The 16,294-nt window shown below is 56.1% G+C and overlaps 2 protein-coding genes across 6 annotated transcripts in view; both read right to left on the bottom strand.

The window, feature by feature from the left end:
• Positions 1 to 7,515: 7,515 nt before the first annotated feature.
• DPH1 (diphthamide biosynthesis 1) overlaps positions 7,516 to 16,294 on the bottom strand; it is a 13,595-nt gene continuing 4,816 nt past the window's right edge. For 2 of the 5 annotated variants that reach the window (XM_025362225.1, XM_025362222.1), the window contains 10 exons: positions 14,984 to 15,105; positions 14,390 to 14,547; positions 14,122 to 14,243; positions 11,616 to 11,684; positions 11,065 to 11,221; positions 10,834 to 10,934; positions 10,252 to 10,330; positions 9,801 to 9,941; positions 9,525 to 9,632; positions 7,516 to 8,803 (listed from right to left, as the gene is read on the bottom strand). In XM_025362225.1, coding sequence (XP_025218010.1) covers positions 9,543 to 9,632; positions 9,801 to 9,941; positions 10,252 to 10,330; positions 10,834 to 10,934; positions 11,065 to 11,221; positions 11,616 to 11,684; positions 14,122 to 14,243; positions 14,390 to 14,547; positions 14,984 to 15,105 — 1,039 coding nt within the window. In that variant the 3' untranslated portion in view covers positions 7,516 to 8,803; positions 9,525 to 9,542. Of the gene's footprint in view, positions 8,804 to 9,522; positions 9,633 to 9,800; positions 9,942 to 10,251; positions 10,331 to 10,833; positions 10,935 to 11,064; positions 11,222 to 11,615; positions 11,685 to 14,121; positions 14,244 to 14,389; positions 14,548 to 14,983; positions 15,106 to 16,294 lie in introns of those variants that run through there. The other 3 variants (XM_025362224.1, XM_025362226.1, XM_025362223.1) reach the window with 3 other exon arrangements.
• Positions 7,988 to 9,410, bottom strand: OVCA2 (OVCA2, serine hydrolase domain containing). Its single transcript, XM_025362228.1, has 2 exons — positions 9,169 to 9,410; positions 7,988 to 8,803 (listed from the first exon to the last, which is right to left on the bottom strand). The coding sequence occupies exons 1-2, from the start codon at positions 9,350 to 9,352 to the stop codon at positions 8,304 to 8,306; spliced, it is 684 nt and encodes a 227-aa protein (XP_025218013.1). The 5' UTR covers positions 9,353 to 9,410; the 3' UTR covers positions 7,988 to 8,303.

Here is a 16,294-nt window from a genome sequence, read left to right as displayed (position 1 = left end):
GGCGACAGACGGACGCCCACCCCCGCCTCCTCGGCCCTCCTGGGACCCCCGCCCCGCATGGCGCCGGGCGCCCCTCCCCGGCCGGTCCCGTCCAGCGGGTCCCGTGGCGCCCACGGCTTCCCGCCTCTGCGAGCGGAGCTGTCCTCTCAGGACCGGGGGGCGGGGCCTCGGCAGGGCCCGCCCCGCCCCCGCCCCCGCCCCCCGCCGGAAGTGCCCCCTCTGGGACATCTTTGACGTCACGGCCCTCTGACGTCAGGGGCCGCGTGCCTGGTCGCGAGCGCCGGGCGGGACAGGGCGGGAGACGCGGGGGAGGCGGAGCAGCAGCGCCCCCAACCGGGGCGACCGGGGCACCCCGCCCGGACAGCGCGCCGGCACCTTGGCTCTAGACTGCTTACTGCCCGGGCCGCCCTCAGTAACAGTCTCCAGTCACGGCCACCGACGCCTGGCCCCGCCCCAGGACCGCGGCCCCGGCCGCCGCCGCGCCCCGGGACCCCCAGTCCGCGTCCCTCAGGGCCCGGCCCCCGGCCCGCTGCCCGCGCCGCCGCTGTCCGCGGTGCTGATCAACGCAGACGCCGCCATCGGGCCGCCCCGTCCGGGTCCCTAGGGACTGCGAGGGGCGGCGGCCCACGCGCGCTCCTCGGCCCCCACTGCCCCGCCCGGCCCCCCGCGGCCCTGACGTCAGCCCGCCCCGCGCCGGCGCCGTCCGCGCGCCCCGCCCCCGCGTCTCCAGGGCAACCGTGGCTTTCGATTGTTACTGTGGGAACTGGAGGTAACAGTCTACAGCCATGGTCGCCCCGCAGCACGCCCACGCGCCGCGCCACGCCGCGCCCCGAGCCGCGGGCGGGGGACGCGGAGCAGGAGGAGGCGGGGGCAGCGAGTCAAGATCCCACGTGCCCGCGCGGGTGGCAGGAGGTGCTGCGCAGGGAGGCGGCCTCCCGGGGCTGGCGGCTGAGTCCATCGAGGCTCGAGCGCGCGCGCGGCCTGCGGAGTGCGTCTGGCGGCCAGACTGAGGCCGTGCTGCCCTCCCGGACAAGGTATCCCAGCCAGGGCTCGGCGAGAGAAGGGGTCGGGCTGGGACTCGGGTTCTTTCGATTTCGGTGGGAGGGAAGCCACTGGGACCAGGAGGCTTGGAACAAGGTTTGTCTCCTGGGGCCTGAAGACAGTAGAGGGAGGAGTTTTCTGAAATACTCCACAGCCCCGTTCTTCCAGGAACCCCCAGCTGAAGTGGGCGTTGGGCGAAGAGTAAACCCTTGAATCCCTTTCCTGATAGAGCCACAGCCTCTCCTCCCTCCACCCCCCTTTTCCCTCTGAGCTAGGAGGATAAGAAGGGTCCCCAGCCCTCTGGAAGCCAGTGCGCTTGTAAAGTTAACCTGGTCCCCGAAGCGTCTCAACAGATCAGCATGCCCACCTCAGCCTGTCTCTAGGTGTTGGATTCCAATTTGAGACAGTTTCTCAAATTAGCCCTAAAGAGGAGTGAATACCACAGGGGCTGAAGTCCTCTGGTGCAGGTCAAGTGTGAACAAGGACCCCTAAAAATATTGTATGTGTCGCCTGCCACTGCCAACATCACCCACTGCAGGGGATGTCTATTGAATATCAGGTGTGAGACTTGCCCGGAGATAGTGTTGGGAATGGTTAATGCAACCCAGCCCACCACACAGTAATCCAATTTTTCTTAATGTCTCACGCCCCACTCCCCCCGCTTCACTCCCCACCCCGCGCCTTTGTGAAGGACTTCTAAGACACTCGGTGCCGGTTTTCCAGCTAATCAACACCCACGTGCTAGCCATTCCACCTCCCCAGGGCCCCGAGGTCTTGCAGATTAAAACGCACTTGTTTCTGGGTTCCAGTGGATGTCAGTGGGTGGACTGCAGTGTACTACTGGGTGTAGTGCTCTGGGAAGCCGGAGGTTCAACCTGGCATCAGCAGCAGCTGGTGGTTATTTAAGGGGCCATGTTCTGTTTCCGAGCTTTCTGTAAAACGGGATAATAATCTCTTCTCCTCGGCAGGTGCATTGTGAGGATTAAATAGGATCATGTAAGTAAAAATCCGAAAACAGCAGAATGTTATTTTGATCTTAAGTATTCCGTTAGGCTGCTACATGTTTGTGAGGGGGTGGTGTTGGGAGGGGACCCCAGCTCTGGGCACTTAGGCAGAATGAACGGGATGCGGGGGGTACACCTTGAGCGTTAGGCTATATATATTTATTGTCTTATATATATAATCTATATTATATGTATGTTATACATACACTTTTTCTTTTTTCTTCTGAGACGGTCTCACTCTGTCGCCCAGGCTGGAGTGCAGTGGCACTATCTCGGCTCACTGCAAGCTCCGCCTCCCAGGTTCACTCTGGGCCTGGGGCTTTTGAGGGGGTTCCTTGCTAAGGGGGCTCTCTTTCCTAAGAGCTTTAGGAATTAAAGGAGGAATCAGAGGTAGAAAAGAGAAATGGTTGGGATGTTCTGAGAAGAGGTCAGAGTGTGGTCAGAGGGGAAAGAACCAGAGGATTGACCATACAATGTCAGGGTTGTTTAGCATCTTAGAAATCATTTAGGGGCCAGGCATGGTGGCTCAGGCCTGTAATCCCAGCACTTTGGGAGGCAGAGGTGGGAGGATTACTTGAGCCCAGGAGTTCAAGACGAGCCTGGGCAATACAATGCAACCCCTATCTCTATAAAAAAGAAATAAAGAAGAAAAAAAAAGAAAATTAGTTTTGCACACCTGTAGTCCCAGCTACTTGGGAAGTTGAGGTGGGAGGATTGCTTGAGGCTGGGAGGTTGAGGCTGCAGCGAGCCGTGATTGCGCCACTGTACTCCAGCCTGGATGACAGAATGAGACCCTGTCTCAAAAAAAAAAAAAAAAAATCTTTAGAGCTGGGAGACATGGCTCATGCCTGTAATCACAACATTTTGCAGGGGGAGCCGAGGCTGGAGGACTGCCTGAGCCCAGGAGTTCGAGACCAGCCTGGGCAACATAGTGAAACCCCATCTCTTAAAAAAAAAAAAAGGCCAGTGTGATAGGTGGCCCCTGTAGTCTCAGCTAAGCTACTCAGGAGGCTAAGGCGGGAGGGTCACTTGAGCCCAAGAGGTTGAGGCTGCAGTGGGCCATGATCCTGCACCCACTGACAGAGGTAGACCCTGTCTTAATAATAATAATCCAGCCTGGCCAACATAGTCAAACTCTGTCTCTACTAAAAACACAAAAAATTAGCCGGCCATGGTGGTGTTTGCCAGTCATTCCAGCTACTCAGGAGGCTGAGGCACTAGAATCACTTGAACCTGGGAAGCGGAGGTTGCAGTGAGCCGAGATCGCACCACTGAACTCCAGTCTGGGTGGCTGAGTGACACTCCGTCTCAAATAACAATACTAATGGTACCTACCTCGTGAAGTTGTGAGATTAAACATGAAGTTGTGAGGTTTAAGCTATATATATATATATATATCTCCTAATATATAACATATATGTTTTATATATATATGTGTGTATATATAATTTTATTTATTTTTTTTCTGAGACATAGTCTTGCTCTGTCGCCCAGGCTGAAGTGCAGTGGCATGATCCTGGCTCATTGCAACATCCCCGTCCCAGGTTCAAGCAATTCTCTGTCTCAGCATCCTGAGTAGTTAGGACTACAGGTGTGTGCCACCACCCACAGCCAATTTTTGTATTTTTTTTTTTTTTTTTTGGAGACAGGGTCTGTCTAGCTCTGTCTCCCAGGCTGGAATACAGTGGCACAATCACAGCTTACTGCAGCCTCAAACTCCTGGGCTCAAGTGATCCTCCCACCTGAGCCTCCCGAGTAGCTGGGACCAAAGGTGCATGCCACCACACCCAGCTAACTTTTAAATTATTTGTAGAGAGGGAGTCTTACTGTGTAGCCAAGGATGGTCTTGAACTCCTGAGCTCAACTGATCCTCATGCCTCAGCCTCCCAAAGTGCTGGGATTACAGGCATGAGCAATTGCACCTGGCCCTAAATTAGGCAACATTAAAGCGTTTGCTTATTACAATGTCTGCTGTACAGTTAGTACTCAATAAATGCTATTCTGGCCGGGCGCAGTGGCTCACGCCTGTAATCCCAACACTTTGGGAGGCTGAGGTGAGATCACTTGAGATCAGGGGTTCGAGACCAGCCTGGCCAACATGGCGAAACCCTGTCTCTACTAAAAATGCAAAAATTAGCTGGGAGTGGTGATGCACACCTGTAGTCCCAGCTACTCAGGAGGCTGAGGCAGGAGAATCACTCGAACTCGGGAGGTGGAGGTCGCAGAGAGCGGAGACTGTACCACTGCACTCCAGCCTGGGTGACAGAGCGAGACTCCGTCTCTGAACGAATGAATGAATGAATGCTATTCCTATTTCTATCCTTCGGACCTAATTTTCCTTTGCTATAAATTGAAAATGTTTAACCAGTGATTCTTCTGGGGAGCTTGCTCCCCTCCCTGGTGGGTTGCATGAGAGTCACACTAGGGGTTTTTTCAAATAACACACCCTCAGCAGAGACTTTTCTTCAACCCCTAAGGCAGTGGTTTTTCAAATACCCTGCTTGGGAATGATGGGGGCAATTTGCCAAAATGCAGATTCCTGGGTCCCAGTGATTCTGACTCAGTACATCTGGAGTTGGCCCCATAATTCAAGTTGGTTTGTTTTTTTGAGACGGAGTCTCACTCTGCCACCCAAGCTGGAATGCAGTGGCACAATTTCGGCTCACTGCAACCTCCACCTCCCGGGTTCAAGCGATTCTCCCACCTCAGCCTCCCAAGTAGCTAGGATTACAGGTGCATGCCACCACACCCAGCTACTTATTATTATTATTATTATTATTATTATTTTGAGACGGAGTTTTGCTCTTGTTGCCCAGGCTGGAGTGCAACAGCGCAATCTTGGCTTACTGCAACCTTTGCCTCCCAGGTTCAAGCGATTCTCCTGCCTCAGCCTCCCGAGTAGCTGGGATTACAGGTATGCGCCACCATGGCCAGCTAATTTTGTATTTTTAGCAGAGACAGAGTTTTTCTCTGTTGATCTGGCTGGCCTCAAACTCCCGACCTCAGGTGATCCGCCCGCCTCGGCCTCCCAGAGTGCTGGCATTACAGGCATGAACCAGCGCGCAGGGCCAGAATTCAGGTTTTAACAAATGATCTGGATGTAGATGGTCCACAGACTCTGCGCATTGAGGGTGGGGAGAGGGCACAACCCCCTAAGAGTCTCTCTTACTCCTGGACAGCATGATGGGAAGTGACCTGTTCCACTTGTTGAGAACTAGTGGATCCCATGTTTCCCTCTAGCTTGGACAGTATAGTTCTCAGGAGGAATCCTCACCCCGACCAGGAGCCCTTCTGCTCCACCTGCTACTGCTGCGCTGTACCCACCCCACTTCTAATGTTAAGCCTTGGCTTAAAATTCACTCCCCAATACTTCTCCCCCTCTCTACTTTCATCCTCAATAATCCCAAGCAGCTGGGGTATGCAAGTCATTTTCACCTCTTGGGACTGTGCTCAAGGGGGCAGCCTATGATTGCCATGAGGATATGGGAGCCCTGAACTGCAAATCTATCATTTCCAGAGAAGCCAGAAATCTGAATTTTTCTGTGCAATTTCTGAAACTTTAAATCATAAGTTTTTCTAAAATTCAATGGGTCAGATACCACAGTCTGTGTAATCAATCAATTCCAAAGTCTCCTCCTTTTGCTGAAGGAGAAGATTCCTTAAAACAGCAAAGGCAGAAGCCAACTGAAGCAAGGGAGAACCACCTCCCACCCCTCCCCACACACACTTTCCACACCCAGTAACTGGGTCTCTGGGTGGATAATTCCTGTTTCTGTTTTTTTGTTTTGTTTTTAATTTTGGACAGCTACTACTCTCTGTAGTGAGGAACCTGGAACTTTCGGTAACCTAAGGGATGTCGGTCTGGTTGTCAGAAAAATGGGCTGGAGTATTTGTACTGTGTCCCTGACCACAATTGCTGCTCAGTTGCTTAGCTCCCTGGCAACTATGCCTGAGGGCTAAACAGGAGTTGGTGTGATCATCCAGAAAAAGAACAGGCTTCTTGTCTTGCAGAGGCAGAAGTCAGAAAACACAGTATGTGTGGGGTGCGGGGGGGCTGTCAGGTGGCACTGGACATGGGAGGCAAATCGTGAAGAGTGGGCAATTGGCCAGGTGAGGTGGCTCACGCCTCTAATTCCAGCACTTTGAGAGGCCGGGACAGGTGGATTGCTTGAGCTCACAAGTTGGAGACCATCACACACGAGATGGTGAAACCCTTCTCTACAAAAAATACAAAAATTAGCCAGGCATGGTGATGTGCACCTGCAGCCCCAGCTACTTGGGAGGCTGAGGTGGGAGGATGGATGGCTTGAGCCCAGGAGGCAGAGGCCATCAAGACTGTGCCACTGCACTCCAGCCTGGGTGACAGAGTCAGACCTTGTCTTTTATTTATTTATTTTGAGACGGAGTCTCTCTCTGTCACCCAGGCTGGAGTGCAATGGCACAATCTTGGCTCACTGCAAGCTCTGCCTCCTGGGTTCGAGCGATTCTCCTGCCTCAGCCTCCCGAAGTAGCTGGGACTACAGGTACCCACCACCACGCCCGGCTAATTTTTTGTATTTTTAGTAGAGACGGGGTTTCACCATGTTAGCCAGAATGGTCTCGATCTCCTGACCTTGTGATCCGCCCGCCTCGGCCTCCCAAAGTGCTGGGATTACAGGTGTGAGCCACCACGCCTGGCCCAGACCTTGTCTTTAAAAGTAAAGAGAAGAAAGAGTGGGCAATCCTAGCTAGGTGTAGTGGCTCAGGCCTATTAACTCTAGCACTTTGGGAGGCTGAGGCAGGTGGATTGTTTGAGCTAAAGAGTTTGAGACCAGCCTGGGCAACATGGCAAAACCCTCTCTCTACAAAAAAATATAGAAATTAGCCAGGCATGGCGGCGCATGCCTGTAATGCCAGCTACTCAGGAGGCTGAGACAGAATTACGTGAACCCAGGAGGTCGAGATTGCAGTGAGCCAGGATCTTGGCTACTGCTCCCCAGCCTGGATGACAGAGTGAGCCTGTCTCAAAAAAAAAAAGAAAGAAAGAAAGAAAGAAACTGAACAGGCCGGGCGCGGTGGCTCAAGCCTGTAATCCCAGCACTTTGGGAGGCCGAGACGGGCGGATCACGAGGTCAGGAGATCGAGACCATCCTGGCTAACACGGTGAAACCCCGTCTCTATTAAGAAATACAAAAAACTAGCCGGGCGAGGTGGCGGGCGCCTGTAGTCCCAGCTACTCCGGAGGCTGAGGCCGGAGAATGGCGTGAACCCGGGAGGCGGAGCTTGCAGTGAGCTGAGATCCGGCCACTGCACTCCAGCCTGGGCGACAGAGCGAGACTCCGTCTCAAAAAAAAAAAAAAAAAAGAAACTGAACAATCCTCAAAGTATCCAAGAACAACTAACTACACTCCCCAAAGAGAAAACCAGCTGGATTGCTTAGGCCTTGGCTGTAGTCACTAAAGAATAGCATCAATCTCAGAAACCCTGAAGATGGGATCAAATTAGGAAGAGGCTGTTTGTTCTGTACTGTCTCTGGCCTCCACCCAAGGTCTGGCATCAACCACCCTTCAAGCTCATAGTTCAGCGAGGTTAGAGCACTTAGGGAGAAGCGGGGAACACAGCCAGGTTTTGAGAGAAGACCAGCACACAGCTCTCAGGGATCTGGATAGAGAAGACTAAATTACTGTGGTTCAGGCAGCCTTGTCAGGTGATGTCTTCCCAAAACTTCTCAGATGTATATTCCTCCCTGATTGTGCCACCGAGGCCTCCTTCCCTTCAGTTTGGGCCTTCAAACTTCCACCAATAACATGTGAGTATGTGCCCCCATGCAGGAGCTTGTCCTGGGACTCACAGCTGGAAACATCTCCCTGCTTGGTGCTGCCCAGAAGACCATGTAGATGGCCAAGAAACCGACTTCCATTATAAAATTTTTTGTGTGTGTACCAGGAAAAAGATGCTCAAAATCCAAATCACCACTTTATTATGTGGCAGTCACCGTGGTGCCAGCCTCTGTCTTCCCCATGTCACCCTCCTAATCCAGGGCTCTCCAATCATTTTCATGTTTGAGTTTCACAAGTCAATGTCCATTAAGGCCTTGTGCTCCCCTTTTCTTCAAAACAAGGCAGGGTCCATATAATTTGGGTCTCAAGAATTGATAGTTGTCTCTTAACTGGTCCTGGTGAGGCGCACTCACAGCAGTGGAGGGCCCTGGGAGGGCACAGATGATGAAGGCTACCCCAAGAGGGGCTGGATGTAGGAGCAGAGACATTTCTTGATCTTTCACTCTGCAAACTGGTCCAAGAACTTGAGGTAGGCCTGACGCTGGGCTGCAGCTGCTGGAATGAAGTGGCCACCAGAGTGGGTGAGGGTGATGGCTCCGGGGAATCGGCTGGCCAATTGCATACTCTCCTGAGAGGGGATGACTTTGTCAGTGTCCCCGAAAACATGGAGTGAAGGCAATGACAAGGGCCTTTGCAGGATGGATTCCTTGAACCCAAGGCCCCGGGGACAGAAACCAGATACCAAGATGATAAACCGTGGCAAGGGGAAGCGGGGATCGCCTGCCTGGCCCAGGGCACATATAAAGGCTGCTAGCGCAGCCCCCTGGCTGAAACCAAGAAGGCCGTCAAAAGGCCCCAGCCTGCTGAGTGCCTGCGCCACCATCCCCAGGGATTCCTCCAGGCCCCTGCATACGGCGGGCTCTTCCAATGCGGAGAAAACGTCCGCCTCCTGCTCTGAAAACCACCAGCCTCGAGGCTGCTCCTCTGGAGGGCAGGACCCTACAGCGGTATGGGGAAAGAGGATGGGATTAGGGCATGAGAGGCTCCAGGAAGGAAAGAAATGAGAAAGGGCGGGAGGGTTCCAGATGACAGGAAAAGAGGGAATCGAGGCGAAAGTCTGGGGGAAATGAGAGGCGGGGAATGGATTGGCCTGAACAGGAGACAGCGGAGGAAGACGACGAAGGCGGAAGCCTGGGAGGACAGGCTGCAGTTTGAGCAAGAGGGTATGGGCCGCGAGAAACGAAGGGTGTGGACTGGGTGGGAGGAATGAGGGTGGACGCAGGGTGGGGGATGCTGAGGGGTGTCGAGGGGACGAAACAAGAGGGAGAAAACTGAGTGTATTTCCGGAGTAGGGCTTGTCTCACCGAAGTCTGATCTGGCGCCCTCGGGGCCCGGGGCGTCGGGGACCGGGTGCGGGCCGCTGAGGCACACGAGTTCGGCGCGGGCCCGCAGCGCCTTCCTCAGCGCCCCGGTCTTCTCGCGGAAGCCCCGCTCGCTCTGCCGGAAGCCCGCCAGGCACAGGACCCGCAGGGGTCGCTGCGCGGCCATTATGACCGGCAAGGAGCGACGGAAGCACCGGAAGCGGTCTTTCCCCGACCGGAAGTAGAATGCAAAGGGCGGAGCCAATAGTCCGCCACACCCCGAAGGCGGGCCTTGGAGCGCCAAGGCGTTCCCATGACAACGGCAAAGGGCGGGGCGCAGCCAGAGCAAGGGCGGATACCTGAGGCCCCGGAGCTTGTCAAGGAGCAAGCGGCGCCACCTTCTTGTCTCTGCAGCCGCAGTCCTCGCAAGCCACGGCTGAAGGGGGATGCGTGGACCCCTCCTGCACCTGAGGTTGCAGACTTTGGTCAGGGTCTCGTTTCTGCGACCCTGCATTTCCCTCCGCTCCTGTGCATTTCCCGTCGCGGTCGCAGGGCGGCGGCCTCGGCTCGTGTCGCCAGGGAGGCGGCCAGTGCCCAGGCGCGGTCTCTCCTCCCTCCAGGCAGCCCCCGCCTACCTTCCCCCGCGCGGGTCGGCCCGGGGTCTGGGGACGCCGGTCCAGGCCGTGGTTCACCGTCCAAGGCCCCAAGGAGCTGCCAGCGTAGAAGTCCATCGGGTAGGGCTGCTGCCAGGAAATGTCCCTCAGAGCCACGGCCGCCTGGGGGAGGGGAGCGGACAATAGCATTCGCCAGTGTTTTTCCACTCCTGGATTACTGAATTCAGTCCTCACGACGGCCTGTGAAGGGCACACTGTCCCCCACCACAGAAGGGAAATGTGTGGTTCAGAGAGGTTCAGGGCCTTGCCTAAGGCTACACAGCTAAAAGGTGACTCCGTTGGAGAAATCGAGACAGTCAGACTCCGGAATCTATGAACATAGCGAAATGCTGCCCACCCACACCACTCCACTGCAGACCTCGCCTTTGAGAACCACGTCTGAAGCCCGCTCTCTCCCAGAGCTTGGTGTTACCTCATAGGGTGTCAGCAGAGGCTTGGGGAAGGCTGTGCCCCAGTCAATGGAGAGACGTGGACATGCCACCTGCACCCACCTGCAAAGGGAAGCCAGGTCAGACCCTAGGAAGGGCCTCCTCTGCCAGCAGCATGCAGAAGACCATGACAGCGCCCCAGCACACCCATTCATTAACAGGCTTTATGAATCCTAAAGTAAAGACAGTGGCCCACTGCTGTTTGGAATACCGTGTTGTTGCGTGTTTTCTCCTGTTTCCTCTGCCGACAATGAGCTTTCCAGGGCAGCTCACTGGTGATAGTACCCCCAGAACCAAATTTAGTACCTGGTACAGGGCAGGTGTCAGCCACCACTCAAACGCATCTCACAAGGACAAATGTGATGGTGCCATTGCCTCTGAGCCCCAGAGTCCCAAAGCAGGGATGACCCAGTTAGCCCTCCCAGGGAGGTCTCTGTAAACATTAAAATTCCATGGCCATGGAAGCAATTCCTGTTGGCTCCAGCCTTTAAGACGAGATGGGCAAGACCCAGCTTCTAAGCCTCTTTAGCCGATCATAGCCAAGCAGGTAAGGTGGGGGAACTCACACATCCACCTCGGGAAGTAGGCCAAGCTTGCTGGGGAAGATCTCAGAGAGCAGCAGCCTCACGAAGGAAAGGCCCAAGGCTCGGAGTCGAGATTCCAGGTGCTGTTGGGAGAGGGAGACAGGGTGGGGGTCACCTGGTCAAGCAGCCAAAGGTGAACCTGTGGCCTACAGGTTTTCCCAGCTGTGTTCCCAGCCACTGCCCTCCTCCAGAGGCTGTCCTGAGCCCACTGACCTCCAGGATCTTAGGACTGCCCTGGCGGCCCAGAGTGCCCAGAATAAGGCCCCAGGACTTGGCGGAGCGGGCGGTGGCTATGGCTTCCTGGCGAGCAGCCCGCATGCGCTGGTGGTCATAGTGCTCTCTGGACAGGACTTTGCTGTACGGGTCATACCTGGAAAAGCAGCAGTCAGGGTCACAGTGCAGCCACTGTGGGGACTACGACTGTGCACACAGCTCCTGACTCAGCCCCGTGGGCTCCTGAACCTTTAGGCCCCACGCAGGTAATTAGGAACAGAGGCAATAGCGGGGATTGTCATTAGGAAGACCTGTCCCACAGCTGGAGCAGACACAAGAGACGGCGGCTTTAGGATTTCAGTGGAAACCCCAGGAGACGGGTAGGCAACAGCAGCCCTGGAGCTAATGCCCAGATCCAGGGCCCGAGTGCCGGAGACCCTTAGGGCTGGTGGCTCAGTGGCCAGGAAATGGGGATGCAGCCCATTGAGGGCCTCGGTGGCGGGAGTCTCACCCCACACCAGCTGGTCAGCCCAGCCCGGCCCAGCTCATACCGATAAGCGGGGACATTGGGGTTGGCAATCATGACAGACTCCAGATGGAAGCGGCCATCTCCAAGATACCTGCAGGGGTGGAAAGGAGGCTGTGAGTGTGGTTTGGGGCAGCAGAAGAGGCACTCGCTGGCTTAGAAGTCCACAGGGCTGGCGGGGCACGGTGGCGCACGCCTGTAATCCCAGCACGTTGGGAGGCCGAGGCGGGCAGATCGCGAGGTCAGGAGATCAAGACCATCCCGGCTAGCAAGGTGAAACCCCGTCTCTACTAAAAATACAAAAAACTTAGCTGGGCGTGGTGGCACGCATCTGTAGTCCCAGCTACTGGGGAGGCTGAGGCAGAAGAATCACTTGAACCCGGGAGGCGGAGGCTGCAGTGAGCCGAGATCGTACCACTGCACTCCAACCTGGGTGACAGAGCGAGACTCTGCCTCAAAAAAAAAAGTCCAGAGGACTGAGTTCCCGGCTGGCTGTGCTGTGACTCTGTGTGAACTGGGACAAGCCATCATTTCGCCTTGGTGTTCTCACATGTGAGATAAGGAGGTTGAACTGGATGACTCTATTTACATAATGCAGAATCTAAGAACTGTCCCACCCCAAGCTTCTGGGGAAGAGTGAAGGAGCAGCCCGGCCATGGTGAGGCCACCTGGGGTTCTAGAGATCCTCATTTGGAAGTTGGGGAACAGATTCTCCTTTACAAGCTCCATACAGATGTGGACAGTAGTGTTCAAGTAACCAACATTTCTGGCACTGTGGAAGACAGTTTTTCACAGACACGGGTGGGAGTGGGGGATGGTTTCAGGATGAAACGGTCCTACCTCAGATCATCAGGCATTAGAATCTCAGAAGGATCATGCAGCCTAGATCCCTCACATACACAGGTCACGGCAGGGTTTGAGCTACGAGAATCTCATGCCGCGGTGGATCTGACAGGAGTGGCGCTCAGGCGGTCATGCTGGCTGGCCCACCCCTCACCTTCCACTGTGCGGCAGGGTTCCTAACAGGCCATGGGACCAGGGTTGGGGACCTCTGATCGATGCTGTACATGAGGTCGCAGGGCATACAACGGCTACTTTCTGCCCAAACTAGCTCTTGGGCCCAGTTACTGAGTTACAACAATAGCTGCCTCATTTTCATTTTGTTGTTGTTGTTGTTTTCAGACAGGGTCTTACTCTGTCATCCAGGCTGAGTGATTCAATCACGGCTCACTGCAGCCTCGACCTCCCAGGCTCAAGCGATCCTGTCACCTAAGCCTCCTGAGGAGCTGGGACTACAGGATGGACACCATACCCAGCCAATTTTTCTTCTTTCCTTTCTCTTTTTTTTTTTTTGGAGAGAACAGGGTTTCATTATGTTGCCCAGGCTGGTCTCAGACTCCTGGACATATGCAATTCTCCTGCCTTGGCCTCCCAAAGTGTTGGGATTACAGGCGTGAGCCACCGCGCCTGGCCAACAGCTACTGTGTATTGGACTTGTGCCTTCTATGTACCAGGCACAGACTAAGTACCTGAAGTGAATTAGTTCACGCAGTCCTATCTACTCATCCTCCAAGATACGTATAGTATACCTATTTTACAGAAGATACAACTGAGGCTCAGGGATGTTAAGAAACTTGCCTACTAGTAAACAGCTAGGAAGCAGTGTATCTGCAGCTCAACCCCAGGCTGTACCAAGTGTGCCCGCAGACATGCTGTCCCTGACAGTAGCTTCCCAGCCCTGCAGACTCCAGAGTGTGGAAGATAACCTGCCTGTGGCAGCTCCTTCCCTCCCTCTTGGAGACCACACTTCATTCTGATGAATGGCTAACACTCAGGGTGTCCCTCCCTCCAACATACACTTTGAAGCCCCCAAGGGTAGAAACCGAGTGGTGCGGGCACAGGGGGAATGCAGCTCAGGGAGCAGGGCTGCCAGGTCTGGGCTGGGGAAGGCCCTGATGTGGAGCTGTCTAGGGGCAGGGGTGTCAGGCCTGTGGGAACAGCCTCTGAAGTCCCAGAGGTGGGACTGAGCCAGGGAGTGCCCCTCCCTCCCAGATATTAGTAAGGAACGGGGCTCCCTTCCCTGGTCCCAGCCGGGGGAGCTGTCGGCTCTCAGGCTGGCCGCATTCACACAACATTAAGCATTTCCATTACCTAAAATAATTAGGCGGCACGAGACACACTGCTTCTGCTTGTTAGCTGTCCGGATGGTAAATTAATGGGGCTGCAGCCTGGGCGTGCCCATCCATCTTCTCCAATTATACTCCCACCATTTCCAGCCCACCCTCATCCCCCGCATCAGCCCCTCTGACTCCGGCCCCCACCCTGCACAGCCTTCTGGGTGGTGGACTGGGCAATGGAGAAAGCGACAGTAAACCTGAAGTCTGGTCCCTGTTTGGTCCCCACCTTGCAGTGTGACCTTGGGTAGGTAAGGAACATTAGATTTGGTTTCTTTCCTGGATGATGAACCTCAGGCTCCCTCCCAGGATACACTCATGTCTCTAGGACGTACTTGGCCCCCATTTTGAACTTACACAACGGCCTCCACCTCTTCGGGCAGTCGGGGGGATGTGCAGCCCAGAATCTCTCCAGGGGACAGGGGCTTGCACTGTGGGACACTCACACGGTACTCAGCTTTCAGCTCCTGGGCGGCTGCCTGTAGGAATGACGAGGGAAGGGAAGCCAGTGGCTGGGCAGGAGAGCCAGGGCTGAGAAACAGCCTGGAGCACCTGGGATCCAGCAACAGCCAGAGGGCGGCTGCTGTCCACCCTGCGGGAGGTCGGGGATCCTCGTTCCACTCACCTGCAAGGTCGACACAAACTGAATGGTGCTGACCAGGGCAAGGGCAGTGGCTGGGGGAAAGGTGAGGCGGAGAGAGTCCAGGAGGTGGGTAGTGTCTATCCGGATGTCCACAAAGACGTACAGCACCCGGAAGTCTTGGGCCGAGGTGTCCATGGGAACTGCGGGAGGGAGGAGTTCAGGGGCTGTTTGGGAGGCAGGAGCAGCAGAGGGCCCGGCCCAGGCTCAGGTCTCTGAGCAACCAGGCCCAGTGGCTTCAGCCTGGGGGTAAAAGGGCAGGGTAGGAGAAGAGGGGGTCACGGGTCCCCTAGAAGCGCCTTCTCAATCGGACTTCTCTGTCACCCGGCCAGGGCCTGGCCTGCTCTACGACCAGCAGTCTTTCAAACACCCGCATCTGGGACACAGCACAGTTGCCAAGGCAACCAAATCCAAAGGAAAGATGTACCTGCAGAGCAGGCAGGCAGAGGCCACCCCAGAAACCAGGAGGGACCTCGTGTCTCCAAGCAGGACAAGAAGCCACTGCCGTGGGGAAGATGAGTGTGCAGCCTGCCCCCCTGCCAGCCCCGCCACCGTCCAGGTGTCCTGGCCCCGCCATACCCAGGCAACTGTGGCCGTAGTGCACCAAGAAGTCAGCTCCCAGGGCCCTCGCCGTGAAGTCATCCACACAGCAAGCCCCATAGGTCACGTCACCCATCACCATCACTTCAGCCTCCGTGAACCTGTGGAGGGGCGGACAGTGGGACAGGGACACAGGGAGCGGGGTGGGAGAGACCCAGTGCTGGGAGGGTGTCTCAGGGCCCAGCTCCTCTCTCCCTACTTCTCCAGTTCCTTGGGTTGGCAGCTGCCACTTCTGCCAACAAAGAGTAGGAGGGGCACAGCTGCCACCTCCCCCAGCCTGGCAACCGCTCCTGGAACTGTTGCTGCACGAGGACCCTCATTCCTCTGCCCAGGCTCAGGCTGCAGGAGGGACCCCAACCCTCAGTCCGGCACACATGGGGTCAAAACACAGATGCCCCCTGCCCTGACTCACCCACCCAGAGCAGTGAGCACGCACATACACGCAAAGGTCCTCACTCCCACGCTGAGGCTGCGGTGGGCGTAGGTGTGGCTGTATGGATACACACAGCCCCCATCTCGCCTGGACCCCCACTCCCTCCCCACCACAGGACCCCACTTCCTCTCCACCACAGGCAGGGCCCCCACTCCCTCCCCACCACAGGCAGGGCCCTTGGTGCCCAGGACGGGGGACCCAGGCACAGGTCCCCCACAGCACATGGCGCCACCTACATGCCTCCTGCCTCAGGAAGAGGAGGCTCTGGCCAGAACACTGCGGTGGGATCTGCTGCCAGGCCAGAATCACTGGGGGAGGGGGTGGGTGGGGAAGACGTGGGTGGGGAAGACCCTGTACCCCTAAACTCACCCTAGGAATGGAGGAGAACCCCCTCTTCCTTGGAAGAGACTCACACTTGGGGTGTGGAGCCTGGCTCAGTGACTGGGGTCCCCCCATCTTTCCCCTGGGGGTGTGGCAGTGGAAGAGTTGAGCTCCTGCTAGTCACCCCCTCCTCCACCCCCTTCCCCAAATCAGGCTGTGCCCAGAAGCAGATTATTCAGCTCCTTAGAATGCAGCCCAAGCGTCTGAGTCAGCCAGAGCACTTAATTTTTTATAGATTAAAATGTATGCAAATTGGCCTGAGCCCCAGAGAGCATCCCCAAGGGGCAAGAGGGTAGGAGCAGGGAAGTGAGTTTGTGGTAACAGGATGGTGGGGGGAAGGAGGCAGCAGGGGAAGGGGAGGGGGCAATGGGAGGGGGAGGGGGGAGCAGAGGAGGGGCAACAGGGGAGGGGGCAACAAGGGAGGCAGGGGGGAGCAGGGGAGGGGGGAGCAGGGGAGGGGGGAGCAGGGGAGGGGG

Source organism: Theropithecus gelada, chromosome 16, assembly GCF_003255815.1.
Source record: "Theropithecus gelada isolate Dixy chromosome 16, Tgel_1.0, whole genome shotgun sequence".
Lineage (NCBI taxonomy): Eukaryota > Metazoa > Chordata > Mammalia > Primates > Cercopithecidae > Theropithecus > Theropithecus gelada.
The sequence above is the reverse complement of the archived record's forward strand: the minus strand, read 5'-3'. Positions and strand labels throughout refer to the sequence as shown.